Source organism: Cynocephalus volans, chromosome 5, assembly GCF_027409185.1.
Source record: "Cynocephalus volans isolate mCynVol1 chromosome 5, mCynVol1.pri, whole genome shotgun sequence".
NCBI classification, from domain to species: Eukaryota; Metazoa; Chordata; class Mammalia; order Dermoptera; family Cynocephalidae; genus Cynocephalus; species Cynocephalus volans.
The window spans coordinates 28,326,234-28,352,333 of NC_084464.1; the positions used below are offsets into that span (position 1 = coordinate 28,326,234).

The 26,100-nt window shown below is 39.4% G+C and overlaps 1 protein-coding gene across 2 annotated transcripts in view; it reads right to left on the minus strand.

The window, feature by feature from the left end:
* Nucleotides 1-26,100, minus strand: part of DTNBP1 (dystrobrevin binding protein 1) — a 117,563-nt gene that overhangs the window by 7,333 nt on the left and 84,130 nt on the right. For both annotated transcript variants that reach the window (XM_063097737.1, XM_063097736.1), the window contains exon 8: nt 3,778-3,933. In XM_063097737.1, coding sequence (XP_062953807.1) covers nt 3,778-3,933 — 156 coding nt within the window. The remainder of the gene's footprint in view (nt 1-3,777; nt 3,934-26,100) is intronic.

The following is a 26,100-nucleotide window of genomic DNA, read 5'->3' on the forward strand; positions in this document are numbered from 1 at the left end:
TCAAAGTGCCTGCCAGAGAAAGCAAGCTGCATAAAGATACATACCATGTAATACCACTTCTGTAAGGTTTTAAAACATGCAAAGTGTACCATATATTGTTTTGGAATATGTATGTATGTAGTAAAGGTATGACGAAATACAACGAATGGCAAAGGCCAAATTCAGGATGGTTATCTCTGGAGGCAAGGAAGGGGGATGTATTCAGAAAGGGGCACGGGAGGGGGGTGCGGGGGAGTTCCCTACTGTGTTGGTGATGTTTCATTTCCTCAGCTGAGTGGTGGGTACATGGATACTTATATTATACTCTTTATGCCTTCTTGCATGTCTGGAACCTTTCAGAACATTTTTTAAAGATCTGAAGCAAATATGGTAAAATATTAATGTTAGATCTAGAAATGTGAATATGTCATTATTTTCAGTTCTTTTCTGGATAGCTAAAATACTTTCTAATTAAAATGAAAACCAATAATGAATCACAATAAGTCTCAAAGTTCTAAGTAAAACCCTCAAGAGGAGATAAATTATACCAAGTTAAAATCATAAGCTGGCAACTGGGTTTTGAGATAGTTTTGCATTCCAGAATGTATCTTGGTGGACATTATGTGAATTTTAGTATAGGTGCATTTTTATTTATTAATTCTATCTTTTCTAACTTTATTATTAATTTTATCACTAGCTCAAACATCACCTCAGTCTCTTCCCAGGGCACTGGGTCCACTCTGGAACATCTGGGCACTGGGGAGCACCCCTGACTCCAGGGGATTCAACTTTTAGATCACAGGAACTTGGAATCTAACTGTGGGAATACAAGGAACCAGAAAACACGGGTACAAAGCAGGCCATCTCCAGAGTGATCTGTTAATAACTAATTGTGGGCTGGCTGTTTAGCTTGGTTAAAGTTCAGATTTGCAACGCTAAGGTCAAGGGTTCAGTTCCCTGTACTGGCCAGCCGCCCAAAAAATGATGATAATAATATTAACTAACTGTCAGGATACCCTGAAACTCAGCAATAAAATGAAAGCAATAAAAATGCTTTTCTGAGAACCTGGGAGTTGTACCAGTTGGAAGATGAAACATGAGCCAGGGTCTTACACAGTACCTAATTATGTCCTAATCACACTTAGAGCTCTGCTGGGCATGTGGTGGCTGTCATGGCTCTGTTCCAGGTCTCAGGTCCCCCCTGCTTCTTAGCACCTGGGCACTGCCCTGGCTCTCCTCAAGCCTGTTCTGGGTTTGTCCAGCCTTACCACGATCCAAGTGGTCACAGATGTGCCTTCACCTTTTACTCAGATAATTTTCTGGATAAAACTTTCCATGGCCTTGTCAATTAAAAAATGATGCTTTTGAAGGCGAGAAAAATTCAGACTGCTATTTCTGATTTAGTGGAATGAGCCCAAAATTCCATGTTCTCTGTAATTTTGTTTTGAGTAATTCTTCTAAATTAAACTTTCTCATATCTCCTTGAGAAAGGGTGGTGTGACCTGCCAGGCTGGCAAGTCTGAGGACGCCCTGAACAGCCCTGTGGAAAGATGCCTGTCTGTGGATATCTTTTCAGCTCTAGGTGAAACACGAAGCTAAAATACTACAGGCTTCCAATTTTTTTCAACATTTTCAAAACTACACACATTTGGTAACATGTGTTTGACTCCATTTTTTTACCTTTAAAAAAAAAGTGAGCCCAACATTTTTTTGAAAACTTGAAGAAAATTATTCTTGAGATGCTCTACACCACAAAAATTACACCGCTTAATATTTAACAACAAGATTTGCTGAACACATTCTCTTTGCTGGCATTGTACTCTGCTGGCCAGGGAGGCCACTGCAGGTCACAGCCCAGTCCCTGTCTCAAGGTGCTGCTGTCAACAGAAAGAGCTACCTCTGAACCTGTCACACTTCTGCTACTTCACCCTCCCACTTGGTTGTGTGTCCATGTGTCTCCCTAGGAGAATGGGAGCTGCTTAGAGGGGACTTACATCTTCTCTCTACCTCCTCTGGGCTTAAAAGAACACACCTGGCAAGTGCTACACTAGTTTCTATGACTGTTCTGTTCACTGTCCCATCTCCTCTGCAGCACGAGTCACTGGTGCGGTGTCTCACTATGCTCACATTTGCATGTCAGCCGAGGTGTGTGTATCTGAATGGACTGAATGTGTCCCCCCAGAATTCATATATTGAAGCCCTAACCCCCAATATGAGGGTATCTGGAGATGGGGCCTGTGGGAGGTTATTAACATTAACAAGACCCCCATGATGAAGTTAGTGGCCTTAAAAGAGGAGACAACCTGGAGCTTCCCACCCCTACCCCACCCCCAGGCCACTTGAGCACATGGTGAGAAGGCAGCCAGGAGGAGCACCCTCACCAGAACCCAACCATGCTGGCACCCTGGTCTCAGATTTCAAGCCTCAGGAGCAGGGAGAAAAATGCTGCTGCTTGAGCCAGTCTATGGTATTTTCTTATGGCAGCCTGAGGTAAGACAGTGTCCTTCTCAGCTCCTGCCCCCAACAGGACACAAATCTCTGGAGCAAACCCTCTTCATCTTCCCAAAGGAGCTGAGAAAGAAAACTCTTTATAACCAGCCCCAAACACTACAGTCCCTGAATACTGAACATGCTCTGAGGAAACATGCAGTCTGACCTTTCTAGATGAAGACAGGCTCTAGATAAGCAGGGAACAAAAAAGGAAACAGCTGGCTCTGGAGACAGAGATGTTAACCTTCAAATCCACGCAATACATCGGAAGTTAGAAAGGCTTTCTCCACAGAAGTGACCATCTGCATCCATCAGTATATTCTGCGGCATTCAGACACTGCTACTAAGCAGTTTTCTCTAGATTACTTTCCTTCCTCGTTCTTTGATTTCTTTGACCTCTCCTGGGAAGGGACACAGAATTGGATGGCAAGACAGGAGCAGAGTAAGAGGAACACAGATCGAGAGGAGGCAGGGCACAGAGCACGTGAGCCAGGCCAGTAAGCCAGCGAAGAGTTTGAAGGATGAAGGCTGAGGACAGTGTGGGGAGGAGGGGGTTTCCAGGAAGAGACAAGGTACCGAAGAGACAAGGTACCGAAGAGGGCAGAAAGACAGGAAAGACCCAGACGTGTCTGCAGGCTGCCCTGGGCACTGTGCCAGCCACTGCCCTGCCCAGCCAGCTGCTCCTTCTGAGGCAGCCAGCTCTTCGAAGGAGAGGCCGGAGGAAGGAGTCCAGCATCTCGCTATCTCCCTAATCGGTTTGCTCATTTCTGCATCTGAGTGTTCGGAACTGGTTATTAGGGTGCAGACTGTGATGAAGGTGCAGTTTTTAAAACACACCCTTTCAATGAATTTCTAAAAACAGAGGAAAGAGCCCTATACAACATTAAGACAAGTTCAAACCAAGCCATGTATACATGTGCAGTTTGATACCATTACATAAAAAGACTGAGACGCACAAAGGCTGGGAAGAACAAGACTAAAACAGTACTAGGGATTATTCCGTGCTGTAGAATTATGGGTAAGTTCTCTTTTGTTCTACGTTTTATAAAAAAATTTCCAATGCTTTTTTCTATAAGCATAATCGTGTTTGTAATTTTAAAAGGTATTTTTAAAAAATATTGCCAACTAAAGCCCAGCACTATAGGAAGAGGCAAAACAAGGGCAAGACCTGGCCTGACATACACGCTTTGATTTTGGGGTGTAACACAATGGGATTTCCGAGGGCCTGGTCCCAAGCCCACTGTCCAGGAGTGCAGCCAAACACTGTCCCTAGGGAGGCCCTGCTGCCAGCAGGTGTCCACCACTCGCCTCGCCTCTCCGCAATCTGCAGGTAGCCCGTGGAAAGGTACTGCTCCATATCCTGCTGGAAGGCCTCCTCAAAGAACTTCTGCCGCTCCTTCAGCTTCATCTGCTGGGTGTGCTCCATTTCCAGGACCTTCTGGGCGTGCTCTGCATCTAGTTCAGCTAAGGACACAGAATGATTCAGGTTAGGGCTTGAAAGGGTCTGAGATAAGAAATGGGTACAAATAGCTACTCACTTCCACCCTCCAAGCTGAGGGTGATGCGTTGCATTGACAAACTTGAACTGGCACTCCGACTGCACGTACAGCAGCACCCTTGTCCCTCAATCTGCTGTACTTCCTGCCATTACCTGTCACCTGGGTACTGAAGCCCTTAATTCCACACCTTTCTACGTGTTGTTCCCTCTGCCAAAATGCCTTCGCACCCACATCGCCCTTTCTCAATGACAAGCAGCAGTACGTCCTTCAAGACTGACTTTTTAGATGATCCTTCAGCTTACCCAGGTGGAGTCTGTCACTGCATGCTGATGTTCCCACACCACTATGTTCAAACTTTTGTAGCTGACTTGTAAATTACAGTAGGTAAAGACTTGCTGTTCCTGGAGGACTATGACCATATTTTATTCATTTTAATATCTTGTCCCCCAGCTCAGTGCCTGGCACATAGTAAGTACTCAACAAACATTTGTTAAGAGTAAGCATGTAACAAAGGAATACTATTCTGCCTTAAAAAGGAAGGACATTCTGACACGTGCACAGATGAACCTTGAGGACATTGTGCTAACTGAAACAAGCCAGTCACAAATAGACAAATACTGTATGATTCCATTTATATGAGGTACTTAGAGTAGCCAAATTCATAGAAACAGAAAGAAGAATGGTGGTTGCCAGGGGCTGAGGGAGGGGAAAAGGAGAATTAGTGTTTAATGGGAGCAGAGTTTCAGTTTTACAAGATGAAAAGAGTTGTGGAGATCAATGGCGGAGATGGTTGCACAACATTATGAATGTATCTAATACCACCAAACTGCGTTGTTAAGACAGGAAATTTTATGTTACATGTTTTTTACTATCATTTAAAAAAACGGAGGGAAGAAAAGTAAGTATGTAGCCATCATGGTATATTATTAGCAAGTGTCCAGTCTTGGCTTTGCTGTTTCATTAACCATGCCACATGGCTAAGTCAGTTAACCTTTCTCATCTAAAAATTTGGGATAGAAATATTAAGCCAGTATCGATCGATGTGAAACTTATATGAAATAATGTGAAAGAGCTTTATAATTAAAGTGGCCAGGTGGCTGTTCAAGATAGGCCTGAGGCAGTAATACCAGGCAAGAACTACTAACAAGAACCCCAAATTTACCAGCTGATGAACAATTTCTAGTGGTTTAACTTTTCCTCAAGGCATGCATGGGGAACAGAAACAATGAAATCAGGGTTAGACATTTACCATTACTCACCTGGTATGTGGGTCAAGGGTTATTTCTAACCTTTGTACTTCACATGGAGTGTAGGCAGAATGCTAAGGTGGCCCTAGACCTCTGCTCCCTGGTGCCCACCCTACATAACTCCCTGGACTGCCTCTGTCAGTGATGTGACCCCATGTCTAGGCGATGCTCTATGGCTCAGCTGACCTCACCAAAAGGGGACTGACTGGGTGAGCCTGACCTCACCAGCCTCTTAAAGGAGATGGGGCTTTTGTTGGAGAAAGATGTGAAGTGTGAGAGGGATTTGACACAGGACATTCTCTGCTGCTGGATTTGAGGATGAAGGGAGTCACCTGGCAAGGACTGCATATGGTGTCCAGGAGCTGAGAGCAGTCCCCAGCTGACAGCCAACAAGAAAACAGAGCCTCCATCCTATAACCACAGGGAAGTGGAACTGTAGCAGCCAGCTGAATGAGCAAGCCTGCAAGTGGATTCTTCTCCAGCACCTTCAGAGAGGAATGCAGCTCTGGACACCCTGAGTTCAGCCTCGTGAGACCCTGGGCAGAGAATCCAGTCACACCAGGCCTAGACTTCTGACCTGTAGACCATGAGCTGATAAATTCGTGTTCTGTTGAACTGCTAAGTTCATGTTGATCTATTACACAAGCAACATGGGACTAGTCCAAATAACCCATCAGTCTGAATTCCAGCCCCTGCCCAAATATGGCTGACTGAAGAATAAATAAAAAACAAACAAACAAACAAAGCAGATCTCACAATGAACACCGGCCTAAGAGGCCCCCGCCCGATCAGCTTTAGTGCCCCCTACCCCCATTCCCAACACTACACTTCACAGCATAATCCTGTGTGCATGATGGACCTCAAAACTCAGTAATGGAGTTTGTGTGATTTCAATTCAGGTATAGTATCTAATACTTAGAATGTTCTGGCACTGTTCTTGTACTCTAATCTATAAAATTAATATTAACCAAAGCAACACAAACAGGAAAGTAAATTTTCCCAGTTGCACAAAATCCTATGTACAGTATTCCTTCTGTGTATGCTCCTCATACTGTGACAACTATTGTGTGCATTATCTCCACTTCCACGTCACCCAAACTTCCCTCCTCTACCTCCTATCTGTGTTTCCCAGGGCAGTTTCACAATGGAAAGGGCACAGGTTTTGGAGTCGGCCCAGCTTGAGTCCTGTCCTTTATGCAGATGCTCTGGGCCTCACCCTTCAGCCTGCCTCTGCTCTCCATCACAACCATGGAAGGCATTGGGGGCGGGGGGGCGTTGTCCGTCCTCCAGGCCATGCTACACATCTGTGTGTGCTGCTCAGAGTACTCTCTGAATCCTGGGCAACCCACAGGCCAGCACAGCCCAGATGTTCTGGGGATTAAAGGGAGCTCTTAACCAAGGGATGACAGAAGTCAGTGTCTCAATGCCCAGGGCTCGCGTCTTCTGGGTGGGCAGTTCTAGGAGTCATCCTGAGCACTTCTCAGAGACCCTGCTGCAATGGCAAAGACTCGCTGGCTCTAGCAGCGCCTTCAGCCTGCTCCCCCTTGTTAGCTTTCCCTCTTCCGCTGTGCTACTCTCCTGCTCCTCCCTGCTGCTTCCTGGGATCACCTCCCAAGCAAACTACCTGCAGCAAATCCGTGTCTCAGGCTGTTCCAGAGAACTCCAAGCCAGGATTCTGTTATCAGCTCTAACTTCACCTAAGTGGCAACTTGCTCCTCTGTACAAGTGAGTTTACAAACACCTACTTTATAAGGCTGATGGCAGAATTAAATGATGTAGCATAAGTGAATCACCAGGCACTCAGCACTGACCAACAGCTGACAGGTGATGTTAATACCAGCATGGTTTCAACAACAGGATCTCAAAAACGGAGTGATATGAAATACTACCAAGAACCAGGATTGAGTACGACACTCAGCCCCACTCAGATACTTAAGAATTAGTCACTTTTCAGTGCACTTAATAAATCTGTAAGGAATTTAGAGTGTACTCATAAGAAAAAAAATTGAACTGAAAAGGATGCCTTTTCATTTATTTCACTTCAGCTGTCAACATTTCTGTTCAAATGTTTTGTGACTGCCAAGTGCATTAGAATAAGTCAACCCTACAATACATTAAGTATGCTTCAAACACTTCAAAGTTCAGTTAATCTTCTTTTAAAAAATAATTCCAGAATAAGCAGCTCAAAACCAAAGACCAATGTGGAAATCATCAAAGGGGTTTTAAAGAATATCTGTTTTAACTGAATTAAGATTTTCTATAGATACATAGACATATAACTTGAAGACATTTCATTTTTTCTCGAGACTTCTGCTTTAAAAGTTTGATTCATGTTTCTGAATTATTGGTCCTATAGTTTTTTTTTTTTTTTTTTTTAAATCTTATTTTTGTCTATACTGGAATGAAATCCAATATGTCTCAATCCTCATGGGGTGGCAGGAGTGGGGGTGGGGAGAATTGGATTAGGGAACTTAAAATGATTTTTAAAAGAAAGAAGAAACAAAGATCACTATTTGAAGTTTTAAAATGTATTACTCACGGGCCGGCCCGTGGCTCACTCGGGAGAGTGCGGTGCTGATAACACCAAGGCCCCAGGTTCGGATCCCATATATGGATGGCCGGTTCGCTCACTGGCTGAGTGTGGTGCTGACAACACCAAGTCAAGGGTTAAGATCCCCTTACCGGTCATCTTTTAAAAATAAAAATAAAAAATAAAAAAAAATAAAATGTATTACTCACTAGTTATCTGAAATATCTTCAACTGTCCTGTGTCAGCTCACATGTTATTTCAGAGCCCTGCTCTTAACAGCTCAGGGCTGACCGCTAAGCCAGAATCACTGAGCACTGAGTACAGTCACATTATACCAGCTATGCATCCAGGATGATAATGAAAAGCACATGGCAGGCATTTAAAAATAACTTTGCTGCTCAGCAGCTATGAGAGATTCACCCTTAGCTACATGACTGAATGAGGACGTTCTAATTGTGCTGTGTGTCCTGAAATCATCCACTGAGCTTGCATCAAGAAACAACCAAATTTGGGAATGGTGAAATAAGGATATTTGAAGGAAAACATTTCAAATCTAGAGTTTGAATAGCATCTGAATTTTAGAGTCATTATGGAAAAATATAAATTATAGAATGTTTTCCACAAGAAAAAATGACCCTTGTTCACATTTAAGATGACATTTGTTATATGGGGATAAAGCCAAGACAAATACAAAGATTTAAAGAACTTCAATAAACGCCCTTAAGATTAAAAAGAAAAAAAAAAAATCAGAAGAAGATGCTGTAGTTTCTCTACCAGGAGATAGTAGTAATCATTTAATTCCATTATTAACGCAGGTCTATGTCTCTTTTTATTTCAAGATCATTGCTCAAGTTTTATCTTACTGAAACTTCCACTCTGGCCACCACTTTCAATTTCAAGTGGATAATCACTCAAAACAACAAAAAATTCTATTACTAGTGGTCTGGCTATGACAAGGGCTACTGCAAGGCCTGGAATCCTCACAGCGCCAATTGTCTAGCTCTTAATCCTGTTCGTGATGCCAATTGTAAAGCTAGGCGACCACGCTAGTTGTCGCGGCTCTTTTACCTGCCGGTAATCCTGTACCGCCTGGGCCGATAGTTGAGCTAAGGCTGGGTCACCAGACCCCTCCACGCAGGTCTATCAGCTAGGTAACCGGCCACATGGTCCTTGGAAGCCGCAGGTTTGGAAAAACATGGCCGCACAGGGCGGGTGCCCAAGGCAGTAAAACACCAGCCAAAGTGGTGCCTCCATGCAGGCGCACTTATTCCACCCACAAACATACAATGTTTAGTGAACGACCCTGAATCCACGACCCTGAACTGGCTCCGAGGCGAGGGGAGCCTGACCAAATTGTTCCATTTTCCCAACACTAGTGAAGATGGTATAAACAATTCTCAATTATGTGTTTTAATGGGGCATAAGGGTGGCACGAGATTTATGAAATTAAATTTAAAAAATCCATCAAGCTCCTTTCAGGAAAAATCTCAACCTATTTCACAACCCAGCCTTTTAACGGAGCTGATAAGTAGTAAAAGACAATGGCCCCCAAAGCTGCTGGAAAGGAAGAGATGGATTATGTTAGGAAAACTAGGATAAGCCTCTGTTATAAGACTTAATGAAAATCTCTTCAATCCAAAATGTTAAAAGAGAAACAATAACATTTAAATAAATATGATTTGAGAAGAATTCTGGTAATCTCTATATTATATTAAAGGTTCAAAGCATTCTTCATTCAAGATAAATAATGAAGATTAAGAAAAACTCAAAAATCTATAATTTAAATATTTACAATTCACATTTTTTATATTGAGTTAGGGAATATGAATTTTGTGATACTAAAATACATGTGACATGATCAAGGGACAATTGTGAAATATCTGAGAATTTCTAAACATATTTCTAAATACAAATAAATCTTTCCAAGCTGTTTTTTATAAACACTGTCAATAGGTTGTCCAATTACATGACCACTAAAACACCACACTACATTTTGTCAGTATGACAGAATTTTAAACTTGGGACCTACCAATTTTTTTATGCTTCTAATTATTTGCATTTATTTAATAGGCTTTTTTGATGCATGAACAATGAATAGACATTGTAGAAAAATTTTAACCATAAAAAAGCACAAAGAATAAGGTGAAAATTCCTTTTAAATCACCATAAATAGATGATCACAGCTAGCATTTTGATGTATACCCATCAAGGTTTTTTTTGTTGCTATTAGTTTGAACTCTGTGAAACCGCAATATTAAATCTCTTTTTTTTTTTTTAAGTTTTTTACTTTGAAATAATTACACGTTCAGAGATATTGTCAAGAAATGTACATCCTGAGCCTCCTCCAATGCTAACATCTTACATAATTATGGTATAATATCAAACCAAGAAATTGACATCCACAGAGCTTATTCAGACTTCACCAATCCTACATGCATATATGTGTGCGTGTGTATGTACAGCCCTATACAGTCTTATCACATGTATAGCTTTGTGTAACCACCACAATCAAGATACTCAATTGTACCAACACAAGACTGCCGTCTGTTACCCTTTTATCACCATACCCACCCTCCCAAATTACTCATCTGATCTCCAAATCTATAATTATGTTAATTCACAAGTTCACATGATTCGTAAATGGAATCATGCAGTATATATCCTTTTGAGACTAGCTTTTTTCACTCAGCATAATTTCGTTAGGGTTCATCCAAGTTAATGTACATATTGGTAGGGAATTTGTTCCTTTTCATTGCTGAGTAGAGTTTCACGGTATGGATGTTCCCCACCTTGTTTAACATTCACCCTTTGAAGGACATCTGGGTTGTTTCCAGCTTTTGGCTACTAAGAATAAGGCTGCTATGAACATTTGTATACAAGTTCCTACATGAAAATAAGTCATTTCTCTGTGAAAAATGCCCAAGAGTGCAATTGCTGGGTCATACAGTAAGTTCATTTCTCAGTTTTGAAGCAAACTGCCAAAGTATTTTCCAAAGTGGCTATTCCATTTTAAATCCCTGTCAATGTATGAGTTATCTACTCTCTGTGTCCTTGCCAGCATTTGGAGGGTACTACTAATTGTACTACAGAGAATCTACTTCCTCTCTTCTTTCCTTTCTCCTGATTAAGTACGTCTATTAGAAACAAGTTTTAGATTCATCTTAAATATTTTCAAAAATTGCTGTTTCTAAATGTACTTGTAGTTCCCTGGGGCAGTTTCTTTTCTTCTTCTTCTTCTTCTTTTTTTTTAATCTAATTTACTTTTCTTTACATTGGGCTTAGTAAAATATATTTAATTTTAGAAAAATTTTATTCAGAAACTTAGGACTTGTTAAATGATGACAAAATATACAAAATTTCCTTCTAGTTCTAAAACCCACCTTTTCTGTAGTTTTAACATTTAAAAATTACATTTTCTTTCTACCTTAGTTTTCAAAATAAGGCATACTCAGCCATTTTTAAAGTTTCCCCAACCTCCTGCCACCAACTTAACAAATGAATACAAATTGTCTCAGATTGGACTAAAAGACACCTTTAAGTAATATTTTCCTAAAATTGGGGCTTTTTAAATACATGTATATTTAAAATATCAACTTTTGTGTCCTGTGTTTCTATAATTAGTTTCCAAGATGGACATAATTATTTTATACCATACATTATTTCTATGAGCATGCCAAAGTATTATGGAGCTCTTATTCCTCAGAATTGGTATTTGGAAAAAAAAATTCTGTGCATGCTAAAATTAACACAGTTTTAAAAAGACATTTAAATGACTTTTTACAGAACTTTTCTTTACCCTCCCTCTAACACACACATGCCCCTTACACACATTTATCAATTATCAAATGGTACTTATTTCTTTTACATGCAACTAAGAAAGGACGAGCCTTACCTAAAGTATAGTAGTTTAGAATAATAGCAGATTTTTGCAGACAGTCAGAATAAGTAACTCTTACACAACAAAGAACTCACGGCAACTCCCAAGTTGGTCACAAACTTCAGTCCTTAGGAGCAGCTACTGGAAGCACTGTTTCCTAAACCCATGTTGCAGGAAACACTATTCTAGTATCGAAGCTTCCGGAACCCTTTTTAAATTTCTATCAATTTCCCTGAAGGAAATGACCACTATCTAGAGTATTAGCAAAATATACACTGCAGAAACACAATATGTATGAGAAGGTTTGCCACAAATAGTAAGACAGAATGCTCAACTGTCCTCTATCTTTTATGGGAGGGGAAAGGCAGGTGGGAAGACTGCAGGGCTGCTGTATGGCTGCAGGTCTGAGCATACCAATTCCCCCTCAAACTCTCAAGTTTTTCATCAGCATAAGGAGGGGAGTTGGATGACATTGATAGGAAACACTTTTCCAGTTCTTAAATGCTAAGATTCTATTTTTACTGACTTTTGATTAGGGCAGGAAGGGGTAATCCAAATCCAGTCTATTTTTTATTAATTATATGAAAATCAGATTGGCATTAAGGAATTAGAGTTAAATGATAATATTTCAAAAAAATTAGATTTAACTATTAAAAACCTGAAGGTATTTTTGCATTCATTTTCCTGGTTATTTTATTGCTTAAAGAAAGATGAGGATCGAAAAATTTAAGATTAATGGATAACTGAAAAATGCACTCACTCTGTGGTAGAGGCTTCCTGAGTAATTAACCTGTTTGAAATTTATAAGCTTAAGGTGGGAGGTTAATAGTAGGGCTAGGTGGCCTGCAAGGAGATAGCATCAAGGCCAGTGTACTTCTTGCAGGGGATCAACAAATATTAAATGGATTAGATGAGTCATAGTTAACAAAGTGGTTCAACTCCATTTGAAAATGCTATATTCTGTGATATGTTCACAAAAGACAGTTTTTTAAAAAACAATATATTAAAATGCTATATAAAATATCAAGAGTATACCATTTTATCCTATTCGTTGGATGGCTTTCCTTTTTTTTTTTTTTTTTTTTTTGGTAAGACTGAAAAAACTCCAGGCTAGAAGCTTTGTGTTACAGATATTAAGACAATACCAAGGATACTTCGAAAGTTCACGGAAAGATTCATATTATTCTTAATTCTATCTTTCCCTGAACTTTTTGAAGTATTCTCATAAGCCAATTTTCTAGAATTTTAAAGCTACATCTGACACTTTCCTGAATTTTACCTATGTTATTTGGTCTACTCATTAACAATTATTTGGGAAAAAAACAGAAGAGGTTCTGATCATTACAGGAATCCTTTCAAATTCAAAAGACTTTTTAAAAATGTTGCATGAAAGACTCTAGAAAAAGAAGTATAAACTAACTGCCTGGGTTTATGAGTTAAAATCAGTTATTGAAGGGTACATTCAAAGGGGTTACAGAAACAGTTCTCAACATTTAGCAGCATCAAAATCACATAGAGGGCAGGTGAACGCAGACAGCTGGGCCTGATGCCCAGTCTCTGAGTCTGTAATCCAGTAAGGCCAGAGAATGTGTATTTCTAACCCATTCCTGGGTGCTGCTGATGCTGCTGGTTCTAGGACCAGACTTTGAGAATTTCTGCTCTAGGAGAACTATATATACCTGTGCATACACTACATTAAAATTTTTACTTTGTACAAACATTTTTACAATGGAAAAAAATAAGATGAGAAAGCTGGCATAATTCATGAAAACAACAGAAATGTCATCTCCATAACTCCCCTTAAAATATCTGTGAAATTACCCAAAAAGGAAAAGCTCTACCAGCAACCAAAATACATAATCATAAACAAGCATTACCTATTGTCATCCTCACTGATGAGGGGCAAGCCTCTTATGGCACGATTCCCTTGTTAGCAACTACATCCCATTCTGTGGAGTCCATTACCAGTCCCTGTGCGATGACTTGGTGGCTTCCATACAGCAGGAGGCAAAAACCCTGTGACCAGATCTGTGCTTTGTCCTGAACTCCAGATCTAACCAAGGGTGGGTTCTTTTATCTTCTCCATTTTCAGAGAGAACAGAGAGAGGTTTTCAAACCATCTCCATTTAGACATTCGTGTGAACAATATAAAATTACATTTGTATTTAAAACTAATAGACAAAACTCTGGTGAATAAACATTCGAAAAAGAAAAGAAAATGTATACATATGCAAAGTGAGATATGAGAAAGTGGATATTCCAACAGACGTAGAAGAGATATAAAAACATGTAACTACCATGCCCCAATACACACTAATACATTTTGAAGCATCAACGAAATGAATAATTGGATTTAAAAGTATACATATTATAGAAATTAACTCAAGAAATAAAATTATTAAATATCAAAGTCTGATGCGAAACTGAAATTATTTCAAGATTTCAAAGATCACGGGTATGGAAAAGGATAAAAAGCTCCCTAATAGAGTTTTCCTAGAAATTCTGCTATCACAACTTGATCATATATTAATATTATATTTTTGAAGAGGGAGCCTTGCCCTACCAGATATTAAAACACTTCATAAAACAACAATTTAAACATGCAAAACAAAAAGAGATAGATCATTGAAATGGAATATCCCCAAACACACTTGATTATATGCTGAGCTAATATAACACAGAATATATCAGAAACAAATGAGAAAATAATTCTGTAGTGAATGCTACTGTGAAAACTAGTCAGCCCTTTAGAAAATCAATTTAGAGGCATATCAGATGAATTAAAGAGATGAATATCTTTAAACCTTAAATCTGATTTAAATCTTTAAAGTTACCAACTGCTGTGGTTTGAATATATCCTGCAAAATTCATGTGTTGGAAACTTAATCCCCAATGCAACAATGTGGGTCCTTTAAGAGATAATTGGGATTAATCATTATCAAGGGAGTGAGCTCCTGATAAAAGAATGAGTTTGGCTCTCTTCTCTTCTCTCTCTGGCATGTGTACTGTCTTGCCCTCCTGCCTTCTGCTAGGAGATTACGCTTCTTGCCAGATGTGGACCCCTAGGTATTGGACTTCCCAGCCTCCAGAACTGTAAGAAATAAATTTCTGTTCTTTATAAATTACCCAGTCTCAGGTATTGTTATAGCAGCATAAAATGAATTTAGATTGGTATTAGGATCCTACACACTATTGAAGGAATTATCAAAGATCAACAGATTTTATGTAAATTAACACTAAATGTTTTGGAATGTTTTTAAAAAATACAATAAAATGGTAAATGCGGATTAAGGAAAAATAGTTGCCATAAGCGGCAAAAGAATAATATGTCACCATTGTAAAAAAAAATTAAAACTGCTGGAAAAAATTAAGATCCAATAGAATCTTTTCAGTAGAAAAAAATGGACTATTCACAGAAGAGATAAAACGTTCAGCCCTGTATGTTATCAAAATGAGATAACATTTTTAACCACTTATTGGCCAATATACAAGCAATACTAGCAAGAGTGAGGTGAGATACTCTGATTATTAGTGAGAGCATAAACTGTTAAAAGACTCTTAGAAAGCAATATAACGAGATGTATCAAAACCCATAAAAAAAAATCCTTACACTTTTACCTAGTGATCCCTCCTCTGAAGCTATATCCTAGACATAATCCGAATGAAGAAAAAAGCTATGCACTTAAGAAGCTCATTTCTGTATTAAATGACATGTCCACTTGATGAAACATCATGTAGCCATCAATAAACATGGTTAAGATAGTGAAAAAGAGTAACAATTCATATATCTTCTCATATGAAAAAGGACTAGTAAGCACTGATGAAGAAATAGTTTCATTAACTGAGTGAGGCTGTGGATGACTGTTTACCCTCGTTGGTATAACTTATTTGTTATGCTATTATAGCCTTAAAAATTCAAATAAGCATCAGATTCTACGGATATACTAAATATATCTTAATTTCCCAATAACCATAATAGATACAAATTTTGTCATATTCAACTAGTACTTTACTGGTTTTTTTGTGATGTTATAAAATTAGTGTTTTTGAAAATCATTCAATGTATGAATGTATTTCTTTATGCATTTATTCCTATGTGATATTATTTATGCATTTCATTCAATATATTTAATAAGAACATTACTATGTGCCTATAACTTCTTGTAGCTTATTTGTTCATAATTTAAAATACATACTTTATAGCAATACTATAGTAAAATCTAGTGTTATCCAGAATTTTACAACCAGAAATTTCTATTAATCAATACTTCTGAGCTTCATCAATATAACTAATTAATCATGATGGTAACCTAAGGCATTAAAAGATTTTAGAGCTTTCTGAATCATTAAAAATTTTTATAGTACATTCTGCTGCTTTGAAAATTGGTCATTTTTGACAGACTAAATGGTAAATATCAATAGATAAAAGGTTTGAATTAACCAGAAACTGTCCAACCTTGATAACCTGGTATACTTGTTATTCAACATAAATAATCACATATTTTAAAGTTTTAGAATAGCTCCACTTGCTATAGATCAACGGTCATTCAATAAAATAGGTTTATGTGTTAAGTTAGATCACATCCAGGTTAAGGACACAATAATCAAAAACATCCCCTTGCTCCCAACATTTTGATTTCAGTATACAAATTGTGTTGATGGAATTTTCTCAGTAAGACGATTCTCATTTCTACGGTAATAGTGATTTAGATTGGCTATTTTATAAAAGAATATTGAGAAATATCCAAAAACTAAACTCATATGCCTGTATAAAGAGATTTGGAGACAGAGGACGAAAAAAAAAAAAAAAAAGAAAAAAGAAAAAAGGCAATAATGTGTCAGCACATCTAAACATGAGGTGATGTTAATTTAAAAATCAAAAACAAAACTACCTGTTGGATAGTGATTGGGCATAATACTGAAACTACAGTTTGGGTTTGTTGTTTATTTTAACCATGAGAGAAACATTTGAAATATAAAGTTTAAATTGTCACTAATTATTAAAAATTTATATTTCTATATATTTTTCATCCAAGAACAAGCAACTATTTGTCAAATGTGAACTAATTTCACAGCAACCCCTTAGGGTAAGAATGGAGAAATAAACGTAAACTTCAGTTGCTTTCTCATGAGTGATATCAAAAATAAAATGGGGTCACAAATAACACTACTTACAATTTTATGTTTGACCCCAAAGATCTGAGGATATGTAATTTGAACATTTCTTTTTAAAAACTGTATTTATTATTTATTTTGTTATCATAAGGCTGCACTCTCACCAATTGAGCTAACCAGCCAGCCCAATTTGAACGTTTCTATCTGAGAAACAAAACTGATTTTCTTCTTTCTACAGGAGGCTAGAAATATCAGAGTACTGAAGGAGGCAGGCTGAATGTGGTAGCCCTTCCTGGCTGCCCTGCAGCAAGCTTGGGTCTCCCTCCTCGGAGTTAATTTTCCTGTCCTCACTACGTTGCGTTCTCTTTTTCCCAGCATTTTATACTCAGCTTGATGTTGACTCAGCCCTGTGACAAGTTTTAACAAGACCAGATCCTTTCAACTCTTCTGAGCCTAGATTCCGTATTTTCAGGTTTAGTATCTCCTAGGGTCATTTGAAGTTTAATAGGACACTGTAGAATCCAAAAGACTTTCGAGCTGAAAGACTAAAGCTACACTCAGGAATCACCTCTCGTCTTTCTGAGCTCATGCCCCTAGATGACCCAAGCCACACCACGGCGAAGGCAACTCCTGACTTCACCAATCCCTCCTCTACTTCAAGAACAGTCCTGTCCAAAGGTGACAGAACCTAATTACTTATACCTGCAGTTCCCCACAATCCACCAGTGGAACACCAGGAAATCAAAATCAAGTTTAAGGTTTCATATTAGCATAATGATTTTCAACATTAATTAGAATAATTCAAAAGTTAGATTTCTTTGGCCTTTACTGAAGAACAGGTACACACATTCAAAACAATCACCAGAGATGTTTTCATTCATACTCCCTTGATTTCAAATTAAATAGTCAAAAAATTACAATCTAGGACAAAGGGTTTCAAACCTTTTCAAGTTTAAGAGTCGGTGTACAGTTTTTGGCAATTTATTAAGAAAATACGTGACAACAAAAATCTATTATGAATTCAGTAGCACTTTAAAATAGCTTTGAATTCAATTTTCCACACATTTATACACATTTCAAACAGAATATTGTATATACTTACAACACAAAATATTTATCACATTGGACACACAGCTCAACATGCCTTTGGATTCAAGGACCTCTCATAAATGTCCTCATGCCACCAGTTGGAAATATTCCACCTCTAATAGGTTCAGTGACAGTCAAATCTCAGCATGGCTGAAAGCTTATCATATCTGTTGGAAGCCTCATTATTTCCAGGAAATTTTAGAAATGGGGATTTATCACTTTCAATTACAAGCTGTTGAAGGCTTATGAATAAATTAGTATTATGATTGGCTGCCTTGGTCTCCTCCCTCCTCCAGGTCAAGTCCTTCACTGCCAGCTAATGAGACAGGAGGAGAGATGGATCTTGTCCTTCGCAGGCAGCTGCTGGTATGGCCAGCAAGGACGGTAGGAATGGCCCTTAGGCAGATCCTGAGTCCATGAGTGGCATGAAGAGGGGACGAGCAGGGGAGCTGTCAATGAGGGGGGCAGCCTGTTGAGTTGTCTGAATTTTCTCACTTTTCTTTGTAATACTTCCTGAAATTTCAGCAAGTAGAGATTTATGTTTTAATGTCCCTTTTCAGCAAATAGAATACCGTATTTGGGGGCTCTGGGAAAACTGTAATATTCAAAATTTAATGTGAATTAGTTTGTCATGCTTGCTTTTCCCCTAACACTTCCCTAAGAGTAGCTGCTGCATACATATAGGACTGAAATGGGTACAAAGAGAGATGATTTTGAAGAAAGGAGCAGTGAGTAGGGGAGGGAGAAAGGGCAAGCCCTGGTGGGTCTCAGTAAAGGCTCTGGCCAACATAAAGGTATCCGATGCCTAGCAGAATGAGGCACCAGCAAGTGAAGACAAGTATGAAATGTCAAAGATGTCATATTCCTGATCCAAAATCGTGTTCAGAGAGTATTTTACCCTCTGCTCTTCCTGTTTTCTCCTGGTTCCTCTACTACGTTATGGGCAATGAAGACGTTTATAAGAACAGCTTAGAAACTAAATCACTATTCAGGAAATATCCCTATGAAGTCGCTTTCCCTGTTACAACAAAACAGCGCACATCCAACACCCCATGCTTCTCCAAACAAGCCAGGCCCCTGACTTCGTGACTGCACCAGCCCTATGCTTGGAGGCCTGCACTCAGTAAGCTTCTGCTCAACTTGCACGTGCCAGCCTGACTTTTCCCTTCTCTGACCAAGCCAGGGAGATCTAGGCTCTCTTTCCCCCCATGACCATGTGACTGCTACATCTTCGTGCTTCATGCTTGCCCATCTGTCATTCCACTAGACACTAAGCTCCTTAAGGGCAGACAATCTGTCTTTCAACCTGGCAGCTTCAGAGCCTGTCACAGAGTTGGCGCTCAGCAAAAGTCTGCACAGTAAATGCCAACGTCAGGAGCAGGGGAACATCAGTCATACCAGCACATAGTAGCAGGCCTTCAAGAGGCTACTTGATAACAAAGTTGCAGAAGGCTGTCACGGCAAGCCAGATGTTTGAGGTGCGGTAAAGCAGAAGGTAAACAGCACACAGCAGCTCGGGAAACAGTAGCACAGCTGACAGGAAACACCAGCATGCCATTATACAGGCTGAGAACAAACAGCATAATCATCAAGGCTCAGAGTGGAAAGAGGAGGTGGGACAGGCAATGGACAAGGCCGTGACTAGTCCATATAATCAGTGCTGTACATATGAAGAAAAACCTGCACTTAACAAGACTCATTTCAGTACAAACGTGCCATTATCCAAAGACTATGGAAAAGTTGGCCAAGAAACCCACAACACATTAAAAAAATAGCATTCCAAAAACAATAAATCACACCCAAACTATTAATAAAATACAGTCTCTGAATTGCTCCCCCAAATTCATAGTCACAGAATATGCTGTGAACCTTTCCTTAGGGTTGACAACCACTGAAAGCAAGCAGAAACTGAAGGAGTACTGAAAGTTTATTTAGAATAGTACATAATCTGTAAGAGGATATTTATCTCCTCAATGAAAGGTTTAACGCATGGAAGACACTGTGAATTCCCATATATGTCCCCAATTAAAATGACAGCTATTCATATAGGAGAAGCCTATTTTGCTGTAAGAACAGTATAACTTGCAAGCTGAACTAACATTCCTAAAATAAGACCTATTGTGTTTTGAAAATTGTGATGTGGTAGTGTCTTTTTCATGAACTCTCCTGATAATATGTTGATATTCCTTAGAAAGATTTGTCCACCAGTCCAATACACAGAATAAGTTATTTTCTTGGGGTACTTCGTGGGTTTCCAATGTTTTGGCACAAAGTAGAAACTCCAAAGTGATTGTGAAATGAACAAATCAATGACTAATTATGAGATAGGAGTGAGAAGGCACAGCATTCAGGAAATATCCACTCAGGAAAAGAATTTAGTCTAAACCGAACCAGAAACATTTCACTTCATCATTTAGTCTTTTTGTATATGATCATAAGCAAGGGGGGGTGGGGGGACCAAAAGGAACCTCTTGCCAACTTATAAAAAAGTCTGCCTGAAATGCAAGTAGAACAAGTCAACCATTTATGAGACAGTTTGTAAATTATCAGGAACACAACCCTGTTACATTTGCATACCTTTAAAATATGTTAGCATATAAAATGAGGTCCTGGATATACAAGATTTTTAAACATCTTAAAATGCAAAATTCATATTGTACAAGATGATACCATATCAGTGATAGATCTTGAATATAACCAGTGCCATTTTAGGCAAGGCCAAGCACAAAATGGCTCCCAACCCCTCCCCACTTCCCTTTACGAGAAGCCTTGTGACTTCTGCAAAATAGAAACTCTTTTTGCTTTTGCATGGGTGCAATGCCCCTCCCTCACAATGCCCCTCCTTGACTGCTTCAGCCAGCCCTTGGCGCCCTACAGTCTATATAAGCTCTCCCACCCCCAAGCCTGGTGCTGCCCTCCATTTTGAGTGCAGCCCAGCAGGTTTTCTTCCTGTAATAAAGCTTGATTGGTAACCGGCATTTCGGCTCACTTTCTTTCAATCAGATATATGTATTCTGTTTTAAAGTCAGATAAGATGGAACCATACAGCATTCCAGAGAGATGATAAATGATAAGTGGTCTGGTCAGCATTTTCGTATAAACCGTTTCAGGCCTTATCTATCTTTCCTCAAATGCAGAGGAACAACTTCCTTCTATTCTTCATGTGCAAAGCAGCTCATGACTATGCTCTTGGTAACAGGTGAGCTTTCTCTTTTTGCCTAAGACATCTTTGCCATTTCTTAAATTTATTTATGAAAACCAATGGGCTCTCTTAGAAACAGACCCAGATGTCTAAGAGATAATTTCTTAAGTCTTTGTTATTTTTCTTCCTTTCCTAAGCCTAATTCCTTCCATTTATGATCATGAGTGATGGAGTTCACGACATGCTACCCCCAAATATGGCACTTTGGCATGTTAAGTATTCTAAGCTGAAGGAATCAGAGAAAACAGCAGAAGCAGGTAGGTCTCTCTCCCCTTCCCTTCTGCTCTTCTCTGAAGCAAGTCACAAAACCTAGGAAGGATTCTCTGCCCTTCCTTGAAGCAGATCACAATACCCTCATCTGAGAAGCGTTCTCCTGTAGAGCTAGGGCTGGGTCTGGAGCTCACAGATCCCTCAAGCCCGTTGTCCAGACTGGGTCACAAACCCTTCACACGCAGGTCTACAAGCTAGGTAACCAGAAAAAAGTTCCTTGGAGTCTTGGTTGAAGAAAGAGTAGTCTTCATTTCTGCACACACAGGTCTAGGAGCTAGGCAGTGCAAAGAGAAACTCAGAAACTCAACTGCTACCAGCAAAGTCCAAAGAAAAACTGAACAGCTGCCAGCAAAGTAAACACGCTCTTTTTAGACATGAGCTTTTTGTCAGCCAGTACTGCTTCACAAACTCTCAAGAACACACAATAGCAACAAAACTAAAAAGATACATTGGCATGCATGTGCACTAACTCCACCCCCACACACAATTTGTTTACAAAGAATGTGCTGCACCACACCCAACCAGACCCAAGGCGAGGGGACCTGACCAAATTACTCTATTTTCCCAACAACTCCCTATACCTGGAGAAAAGGAATATCTTTATTTCTGAAGACACAGAGAAGAATGAACAGAGAAGAATGAACAAACAGGCCTTGCTAAGTTCACCTCGGTTTATTACCATTAGATCATACCCCCTTTGTCCTATCATACTTTTGCACAACTGTCCATTCTTCATCAAACCTGGCATAAAAATACACAAGTTTTGAGACAGGATAGGGATGGGACTCGGCCCCTCACCTCTAGCCACAATGAATCCAGCAAGCTACTTTCAAAGAACCCAGCATACCCAGCTAAGCTATTCTCACAAACTAAGATAAGCAACTTTTTAAATCACAAAGTACTGTGCAAGGCAGTTAGCCCCTACTCCCACATGCACACAAAGCTTCAAAGTGACCACTACAACCACCCTCCTGTGATAGCAGTAGTGAGCAATGCCGCCATCTCGGACCTACTGAGCAGGCATAGGACCAAAGCCCTAAATGAGCATGTATCCATGCTGCAACCAGGAAGAACAAAATGGACCACTTCTAGAGGTTGAAAACAATGATTCTGGCCTGCACCCTTTGCCCTATAAAAAACTCTGAACTGCTCCCTTGGGGGAGCCAGCTGAAGGATCCTCCCTTCCACTTGTCTCCCTTGTGCTTAATTAAGCATAAGCTCCAATAAAGCCTTGCCTGCAACTCCTGTTCAGCCTCTTGTCAATTTCTATTGCACACAGAGCCAGGGACCTGGTTTAGTAACAGTTTCTTTGGGTTGTCATTGCTGAACACTCCCATGTCAAGTAAAACATATTAAATAAATTTGTATGATTTTCTCTTGTTAATCTGTCTTTTGTTTTAAGGGCCTCAGCCATGAACCTGGGACAGATGAGGAAAAGACAGTATGCACACAAGAGATAAACTATTTTCCAATTTACTAGAATCTCTTCATTTTTTTTTTTTTTTTTTTTTTTTTAAAAGATGACCGGTAAGGGGATCTTAACCCTTGACTTGGTGTTGTCAGCACCACGCTCAGCCAGTGAGCGAACCGGCCATCCGAATATGGGATCCGAACCCGGGGCCTTGGTGTTATCAGCACCGCACTCTCCCGAGTGAGCCACAGGCTGGCCCGAGAATCTCTTCATTTTGATGATCAAAAAGGACCTACATTTGCTATTTAGGACATTAAGAATCTAAAATGATCCAAAGGAGGGCCGGCCGTTGGCTCACCTGGGAGAGTGTGGTGCTGATAACACTAAGGCCACGGGTTTGAACCCCTATACAGGGGTGGCCGGTTAGCTCACTTGGGACAGTGTGGTGCTTACAACACCAAGTCAAGGGTTAAGATCCCCTTACCGGTCATCTTTTAGGGGGGAAAAAAATGATCCAAAGGGATTTCAATATCATGTTCTATTTTTCTTTATAGCAGCATTTCATTTACCGCCCCCTCCCCCCCAATATAAATCAAGAGAAAACTTTGATTCTGTGTACTTCAGAAAATTGATAAAAAGGAAATATGTTCCCAGGTATCAATTTCACACACAGAATGGAAAGTGCTTAGTAAAATAATACGTGTTTTAACTTTCTGAGCAAGATACTTCTCCATGTTAGCTTAGAAATCCCAGTGCTTTCTGTTGTATTTGAAAGATAAATCCCTTTGAGAAATAGTAATTTGATTCTATTAATTCAGTGAGTCAATGAAAGGACACTCTGGAAAAATCACAGAAAACATTCTTCCACATTTTATATTTCAGAACTAAAATAAAAGCTCAGAGTTTTTTTAACAGTCTTTGAAAATGTCTCACAAGTATAGTTTGTTGAATTAGTGGATTACAGGTCACAGTTTGAGTCACTTTCATTGTTCTCTTGTATTCACCGGACTCAGTTACATTTTTCCTGACAACTTCCTGAATTAACAGCTCAGGTGGATTGATCGTAGACTATTTTGACCCTGGACTGTGAGTCACTTTTACCTAAAGATTTTCCTTCCCACAACAAAAGGACTTTGACCTTCTATGTGATGTGGTTCAGGACATGTCACTTCAAAAGATGACTGTAGGTGATAAGAATATGCAGCCCCAAATATGCTTCTTTGGCACAGGAATTTCTCTGAGAGCCACAGGAGAAGCTCTGAAAACAGAGAAGTTAACCTTTTGTAAGAAAAATTAACATCTATAAAGGAAATCTCCATTTGTAAGGGTGTCTCCCTCTCTGTACCAAGAAAAGAAGAAGGGCTAAATCAATAGAGACTCTGATCTATGGAGGAGTCACCCACTTAAATCTGCATGTAGGAAAGAATGAAGGGAGGAAGGGAGGAAGGAAGGAAGATCACAATAATAAGTTTAACTTTCAGAAGGAGAGAATAGAACTGTGGTTACTACAGGGGGGAAGGGGGAAGAGGAAGGGGATAGGGAGAAATTGGTTAATGGACACAAAGATTGATTACGTTTTGCAATGATGAGTATGCTAATTATCCTGATTTGATCATCATGTATTGCACACAAATACTGATAGTCACCTCTGTACTCCACGAATATGTGTAATTATGTTTCAATAAAAAACAAGCAAAACAAACCTTACTTATTTACTGACTTTCCTGGTCACTTCCCTGTAACTTTCCTACCCAAACTCTTCTTTGTTTTTGGTGAAGATGCCAGAGTTCTAAGCCATCTCTTTGAGGGTTACTCATTTTTTCCTGGGTATTGCCAATGTGTACATGAGATATACATGTTAATAAACTTCTGCTTGTTTTTCTCTTGTTAATCTGTCTTTTGTTATAGGGGTCTCAGCCAAGAACTTTGATGTGTAGAGGAAAAATTATTTTTCTGCCTCTACATGCTTCCAATTCTATACTCATTCCCTAATATCCTATAAAATCTGAATAATAAATCTTGCTCTTCTTTACTGTGGGAAAACAGCCTAAGTGATACATTTTCAAGAATAGCTTAACAAGGGTTGCTTGACTAGCTTGTGGTGTGATAGTCCCTGAAAGTACACTTTCCCAAGGGTGACTTCTCAAGACGGTGGCCAGTCACCTTGTTCTTTTTACTTCCTGGTTCTTCTCCCTGCTCAGGACTTTTTGGCAGGCCTTTTTTGCCGATCTGTTTTGAGTCCATTCCTTTCCGTCAGGAGGAAGTGAATAATAAATATCTTATAAGGAAATAATGAAACTTAGACAACATTCGGGAAGATTGTACATCCCATAGTACTCAGCCAATGAGGGGGAGGGACTTGCGCACTAGGGAATAAATTGCTCCATGTAACTATTTCTGGCGTGCCTGCCCATCGGACACCCGATCTTGCAAGACTGCCATTAAAGTCTCACTTTCCTGTACCTCATGTCTCTGTGTCCATTCTTTGGCATTGGACAGGTGCATTTCTCACATTTACTATGGTTTTCCTGATCAGCTCCCCAAATGTGGACTTACCCCACACCCTTCTTTCTTTGTTTCAGCAGACGATGGTACATAAGCTTGAAGTTGAAACTACCCCTTGGAGTTTTACTCTGGGAGATTTACTCTTGGAGATTTCCCTCAGTATCTCCCATATATACAAGCAGATATACATGTTGTTAAACTTGTTTGTTTTTTTCAAGTTAATCTGTCTCTTGTTACAAGGTCTCTCTCTCAACTAAGAATAATGAAGGGCAGAGAGAAAATTATTTTTCTGCTATATACAGATGTATATAGCAGAGTACTTGGCATATATAAGCACCTACTTTTAAAAAATTAAATGGATATATGGATAACTAAGTAACTTACTTTCAATTTTTTCCCAAAGTCTTATGAAGGAGGAGAAAAGCACTGAAAATGTTTAAACTAAATTGCTGTGCTTAGGCTGTCGCGACTATCCTTCTGGAGATAATCTGCTGGTCAGAAAGCTTGACCAAGAAGAATTCAAGACAGGTAGACTCTCATATGCCCCTAATATTCTCTATCTGCACAATTCTCCCGGGTCTAAGCTGCCATCATCTCTCACTAACTGGTCAACTGCATCCTAACTGCTCAATCCAAATCCTCCATTCCTACGTCCCTCCTTCCTCTAGGCATGCTTCCACTGCAACCTTGTATCAGCCCACACCAACCCTGGAGCCCACTTGGTCTTGTTCATCTTTTTATCCTGCACTTAGACTTAGCAGGTACAAAATAAACATTTGAGGAACAAGAGAATATATTTGTAAATCTCAAAATTAGTAGCTCATCCAAAAACTCTAAATATTTTGAGAATACATTTTTCCAAAAATTATTTTAATCTTACTATTGT